Source organism: Gossypium raimondii, chromosome 3 (assembly GCF_025698545.1).
Source record: "Gossypium raimondii isolate GPD5lz chromosome 3, ASM2569854v1, whole genome shotgun sequence".
In the NCBI taxonomy this organism is placed as follows: domain Eukaryota; kingdom Viridiplantae; phylum Streptophyta; class Magnoliopsida; order Malvales; family Malvaceae; genus Gossypium; species Gossypium raimondii.
Window position 1 is genome coordinate 52,269,507 of NC_068567.1, and position 7,069 is coordinate 52,276,575.

The window sequence follows — 7,069 nt, forward strand, 5'->3', positions numbered from 1 at the left end:
ATTGGCTTGGCAAAAGCACAGATGTCCTTTCAGAGTTCTAAAGTGGGTAAGTTGAGGGGATTATAAACCAAAATTAGCGTTAAGACTAAAGGTGAACCCGGTGTTCAATATAGACATGCCTAAGCCTATTTGTGCAGATCAAGAGGATCCCGATCGAGGCGAGTCATAATAGGGGCAAGTAAGAGCGGTGACCTCTTACAATCAATATGTACAAGTGAGAAATACAGTTCGAGTTAGGTGATAATAGAGACATAAGCCGAGTCAAATGTTTCAAGGAGTGGAACTACCTGATAGAAAGACTAGTTAGGGATCAACTAAGGCATCAAGACTGTTCCAAAATGAGTCAAACCAATGTCATTCTATGGACGCGACGAGGGCATCGCAAGAATGGGTGGGGAAGAATGTCACAGGCCGCAGATAAAAGCCTGTGACCATTGCGTATATAACGTCCCATAGATGACAAAAAATTAAATGAGGCTCATTTGACCCACGTGAACAGGTCCGATTAGTGAAACCCATAGAGAAACCCATCTACTTAAAGCCTTGATGGCCTAGTGAAACACTTCAGTAAAACTAAAGGGATAAGATGGTATATAGTTTAAATCCATTAGGACTCTCAATTGTAGATAAACTCTAATCTTGACTGTCGATGTAACTCAATCTGTACCGTTGGATCTAGGGGAGCTCAACTATAAATAGAGACCTCCCCCTTCATTTGTAATCATCTCATTGATAGTTAAAGAATATATTGAGAGCATTTACTCAAACACTTGGTGTGCATTGCTTTCTTGTGGCTTTTCAACTTTCTTGTTGCTCTTTTCGTTTCGAGTTACTTCTACTATATTTTTCGGTGCCTTAGAGAATTTCCAGGAGAATTCTCATCTTTCGAAAGCTAGTCAAATTTGAAGTAAAGGAATTGTCTAAGGCCGCGCGGTTTGCCGAACTAAAGTTCTAGCCCCGTGACACTTATAAATCATTCCTTAAATGGGATTGTTGGGTACTAATGTGTACTCAATCAATTATGTTATTAGCCCTTCTACTATGCGTAACTCCACATATTTTAATCTGATCATTTTTAGTCCCTATATTTTTTAAATTTTAAAATTAAAATTGACCAAAAACTAGTCATTAAATTTTGTTAAGTTAAATTTTACTATTTTCAAAATATGCAGAAAATATATCATCACTTGTATAATGCATGCAAACTTGCTATTTCCACATAATATTCACAAGAAAATCACAACATTTCAGATAATGTATTTAATGGTTATTGTTTGATTCAAAAGTAAAATTTTAAATTTTGAAAAAATATATACACTAACAAAGATGAAAATGGGAAAAAAAGAGTTATTACAAGGTAGAATTTGACCATATGTATATATTTTAATGATTGAAGAGTAAACAAACGTAGCCCCATCTGGGTGAAAACATGATAGCCTTTTTTTAGGGCAGCCAAAAGCTTACTTTCTCCCTTTAACAAAGCAAATGCAACTTCCTCTTCTCAATTCTGCATTATTATGTTACTAAAAGAACAACGAGAATATATACCTCTAGTTGTCTATTTAATAAAGAAACTTCTTCCTTTTTATATTGAATTGAAACTAACCACACAGTATACCTGTTTTTGAAAACCAATACAGATTTTATTACATAAACTCTTGTCATACACAGATATATTGTTCTTGGTTTCCATTGATTTTCTCCAAAAGCCTTCCTTTGTCAACATCTGCTGCCTGGTGATCATAAAACAGAGAAGTCAAAAGAATGTCGACTCAAACACAACAACAGCCCGTTGTTGTTTACCCGACTAGTGTGTCAATGCAAGCGCCCCCGTCTCATTCGTCTCACTCGGGTGGATCTTTCACGACATTTTTCATAGTAGTCGCAGTGATCATTGTTGCATCGGCCATATCTTGCTTTCTTGGAAGGTTCTGTGGTCGGCGCATGAATCAAAGGAAACCTTCCCCCAAGCGTAAACAGAGCCGTGATTTACGTCGACCTGAAAAAGGCGACATCGAGTTCGGGTCCGATGGGAGGATTAATGCAAGTGCCACTGCCAAACCAGGTGACCATGGTGAACCGAGCAAAGGGTTGGATATCAAAATGCCTCTAACTGAACACGGGGATCCTGCAGGAATTGGAATTGGAATGCCTGGAAATGGATATGTGAGGGAGTTCAGAGTAAGTGAACATGGGGATCCAGCAGGATTTGGAGTGCCTGGAAATGGATATCCGGAGTTGAGAATACCTGAGAATGGGATTACTGCAGGATTTAGAATGCAAGGAAATGGTGAACCCATGGAATTCAGAATGCCGGGACATGGACACAATGGTGAAAACAAAGCCTGTTGATGGAGGAGCCCTCAAGGCCGGTGCATGATATTTTATGGCTCAAAATGAAGAAATTCCTTGGCTTCTTATAGTTACGATATTGCACATGTATTTATTTGCTTCTATTGTTCTTATTATATGTATCAAAATTTTCATATCAATCAACAATCACTTTGTTCACAGTAGTAGGGAAGGTGATTTGTTTTGCAGACGCTGTTGCTAAACTTGGGCTATCTCGTGTGTTGCTAGTTAGTGCTTGGCTATAACTGTGTTCACAGGGAGTTGGTTTCTATATGATGGGCTTATTGTTGTTGTGCTCTTTTTGCCCAGAAATTGCGTTGGGTTTGCTAATGCCTTTTTAGTTCCATTTGGTTAACAAAATGTAAAGTTCATATCTTATATCTCAAGATTTTATTATAATTTTTAATGATTTTAATTTATTTTCCTTAAACCAAAACGAAAAATTAATAAAAATTAATAAACTGAATTATGTAGTTCGTTGATAGGTCGTTCAAGTGCATCACTAAACTATAAAAATGGTTATTAAATTATTGTTTTTTTATTTATTTTGGTCACTAAATTATTATTTTTTTCAATTTAGTCACTAAATTTTTTGAACTCAAATTTTTTGATCACTCTCTCTGTCTCCCTTTAGTTTATGTGAGATGAGTAACGAAAAGCTGATGTGGGCTTTTTTATTAGTCTAAGAACAAAGTTAGCCCTCTAATATTTACACATTCTATCAATTTGATCCTAAATATAAAACATTCAACAAATTCAGCCCTCAATATTTACAAAATTCATTATTTTAGCTCAAATTTTACAAAAATTTGTAAATATGGATACTCATGAAGTATGCAAGGATTAAAGAAGGCCCAATATTTCCTCAACCCCACTAAAATGAAGGTAAAATTTTACAAATTTTGTAAATTTTGAAGGTTAAATTTATCGAGTTTTTAGAATTTGAACTAAAATGATAAATTTCGTAAACATTGAAGGTTAAATTTGTTGAATATTTTATATTTAAGATTAAATTGATAGAATGTGTAAATATTAGAGAGCTAAATTTGTTATTAGACTAATAAAAACCCCACATCAACTTTGAAAAGTTTAATGGTTAAATAAATAATAATAATAATTTCGTGACCAAAATAGAAGAAAGACAATAGTTTAATCATTATAGTTTATCCTAAGTAAAATAAGGAGTTTACAATGAAGTCCTACGGTGGCTTATTTCCATTTACCAAGGCCCAGAGAATGGTTGTTTAGGGTGTCTCCCAGTTCGACAGGATAGTAGGGTCCTCTCGACGCCATGATAAACGTAGGAGGCTGATTGAAAGCTGAATGCAGCATGCTCCTTTTGATTTGGTTTGCTCAAGAATGTTGTTCTTTCTTGAATTTTTGTTTGGCCTTTTTTTTTTTTTTTGGGGGACTATTCATTGCTCTTCTCGTTTGGCCTCTTCTTTGTGAATTCCCAAATTTTAAGTGCATATATTATAGAATTTTTCAGATCAATTAAAAAGTGTAATTAGTATGGGTTAAATTGAAATTATCGTAATTAAAATGATGACATATCATAACTATTATTTATAATTAATTTAATTTAATTTAAAATATAAAAATTAAAATTTTAGATTATCACTAATTAAAAATAAAATAATTAAGTGATAATATTAAATGATTATTTTATCTCTAATTAATTAAATTAATAAGAGACAAATAATAAATAAGAGAGTTTAAATCTGTGTTGAGCAATTAAATGAAGTAGTTAAGTTCTACAATAACTCTCTTTGATTCAAGTAATTGGCACTATAAAAAAAGTTACCTCAAGCAATTCTTCGTATTTGTAAAAAACTCAAAAAATATTTGCAAAATTCTTTGAAGAAGTCCAATAACTTGAAGAACTTCTGAAGAACACCACACACGTTTAGAAGACAAAAGTTATTTCTGTAGAAAGTTGTATTTAGTTCACTTTCAGCTGAAAAAAAGGAAGTCCAAACATGTTTCAAAAACAAATCAAGTGGACACTTGAAACAATTCAAATCCATCCAAGATTCAATCAAACGAGTTTTATATCAAAACCGAGAAGAATCAATGGATTTTTGTATTTAAGTAATTTTTAGAGACTACAACTCTCTTTTAAAATTATCTCTAAATTTTGAGATTAAATTATGCGTTGGTACTTTTGTAATAAGAAAATAGGGCGCCAAAACCTAGGTTGCAACTTGGCATAAATGAAGAATTGGTCGTTGAAATTGGAAGCCGCTACTCAGTCAAATTCAAAACTTTTTGAAAATCTAATACTATTTCCTTCAATTTTCCTATCAATCTCACAATCCAAAATTTTAAACAGGTTTAATTGCAAAATTCACCCTTAATATTTCGGAGTTTTATCATTTCAACCCTTAATTCTTTTTTCATTCTCACCCAAAACATTAATTCTTTTTTTTTTTAAATAAGGCCAAAATGAATGGAAATTGTCGGCTAACTAACTGTAAACATTTTTGTGCCACATGACATGATTGACATGGCATCACCCGTCATTGATGTGGCTTCATTTGGAACTTTTTGCAACATTGTTGATGAGATTGAAATAATAATAATAAAAGTTAAGGGATGAAGTGAAAAAAACCCCAAAATGTTGAGGGTGAACTTTGCAATTTATTTGGTGGTTCACACCAAGATGTGAAGAAATGTTGAAGGTTGCTTGGGTGGTGGCTTGCTGATGACTTGGAGAGAGTTGTAGAGGTGTTTAGAAGAAGTGAGACAGAAGCCATAATAAATTGCGGCTCTAGTCAACAAGATGTCTATAGTCTATTTGTTCTTAATAAATGGATATAACTATGGCAGGGTGAAGGAAAACCTAATTTGTAGTTGAGTTAGGATGTTTACCGTTCGTGTCCCACCTTGACTTTCAAAAGAAGCAGCCGAATTCCCAACAACGAATGGATCTGGTCAACCTATTTTCCTCCTCATGTTTACACCGCCACCATTTTTAAAAGACAAAAAGGTTATCCCGAACAACATTGCTTCATCTAGATGGGTTGGACCGTAATTCGTATTTTCAAGTTTTCAAACAACCCCCAAAATTAAATTTTATTTACCATTTTAATTACAATATAAATAAGATCATATGAATTAAACGCTACTGTTCTCCACTCTACTTTGAAGTGGTACCTATTGTTTCTAGTAACATTTATTTTGTCAAATCTTTTTTTTCCAACTAATATCTTAAATTCAATTATTAAGATATATTTAAGTATTTTATGAATGGCTTATTTTAAAGTTGAAGTTGAAGTTCCGATTATAGTTATTGAACAACTTAAATTGAAGTTTTTTAAAAATTAGCTCTCATATATTTAAATAAACAACGTTTGGACAAATTAATTGTAGGTTGAGTCTTGTAATAAAAAAATTCATATTAGTAATTATTGACATAACTATAAGTTTTAGCTTTAAAAATTTTGAATAATTAATTTCATATTTTTCTTAAAATGTCCCAACAAAAAATTTTAACTTATGAGCATATAAATGTATAAAATATGTTAATGAGTGTTTTAAAATATTATTCAAGAATAATTAATATATTATTTATGTAACAATAATGTATAAATATCATGTTCAATATATTAAAGTCAAGACCAAAAAAAAGCTATTGTAGTTCTCTAAAAATTGAAAATTCTTAAGAATGAAAAAAATGTTTATGCTCTTGAAAAATGATAATATATGATAAAGTTATACTTTGACTACCTTAAATTTATAATTTAATTCCAACACCCTTAAAATATTTTTTAGCTTTAGCTTTAAGGATTTGAAGAAAAGATTTCTTTTTTATCAAGGTTTTCAAAATTTTAAAAGAGTGTATTTGGATAATAATTTTTACATTTCAAAGTCTTTAAAATGTTAGTATTTTAGAATTTATCAATTTAAAAATATTTTAAATTAAAAAGTATTTATAACAACCACAAACCTAATGATATCCATGTTGTAAATTTTTATATCATTTATTTTTAATATATTATATTCCTTTTATAATTATTTTTTAGCGCGACTTGAACTCAAGCCACACTTGGGGTGATGAATACCCTAACCGTCAAGCCAATATAAGGAAGTAAAAATAAAGGATAAAATAGAGCTAAAAAATTGAATTGAGTGTGGATAATATGTTGGTTGAATATGAATAAAGTTTATGATTATTGATTAATTTTAAATAATATCCTGGTGTACTCGTTAGTATACATAAGTAATTAAGGTTAATAAAGGTGTGATGGCTTGGAGAGAAGTACCCATTGCATCACGCATGATGCATCCCGCCACCAAAATCTTTAGTTTTGGGAATTGACTAATCTTTGTTTAACAATATTTGCACATTTAAGGTACCATACCTAATTGACGTAATTAAAAGAATATTGGAAATTAAGAAATGTTGAAATATGGATAACCCAAGGAGCAGGTCAACCCCAAAGCCAAAATTCACCCTTCTAGACCCTCACGGGTGGAAAGCCTAACCTTACGCCAGCTAATATTAACACGTGTTACTTGTCCAACAAGCACCTAATTTAAATAAGTTGATTATTCCAAAAAGGTAAAATAAAACGTAATTTGGTGTTTTCTTGCATTTACATTATGGGTAGAAAGATATTTGCGCGTTCATATAATTTTTTTGAAAAAAGAGTGGAAGTTTCGATAGTCCCCACAACCAACCACCTCTATTTAAAACCCGTCACCCTAAGCCCAC

General features: G+C 31.9%; 1 protein-coding gene across 1 annotated transcript; it reads left to right on the forward strand.

Moving 5' to 3' along the window:
- Nucleotides 1-1,604: 1,604 nt before the first annotated feature.
- On the forward strand, nt 1,605-2,516 carry LOC105796207 (uncharacterized). Its single transcript, XM_012625790.2, has one exon. The coding sequence runs from the start codon at nt 1,765-1,767 to the stop codon at nt 2,350-2,352; it is 588 nt and encodes a 195-aa protein (XP_012481244.1). The 5' UTR covers nt 1,605-1,764; the 3' UTR covers nt 2,353-2,516.
- Nucleotides 2,517-7,069: the final 4,553 nt, after the last annotated feature.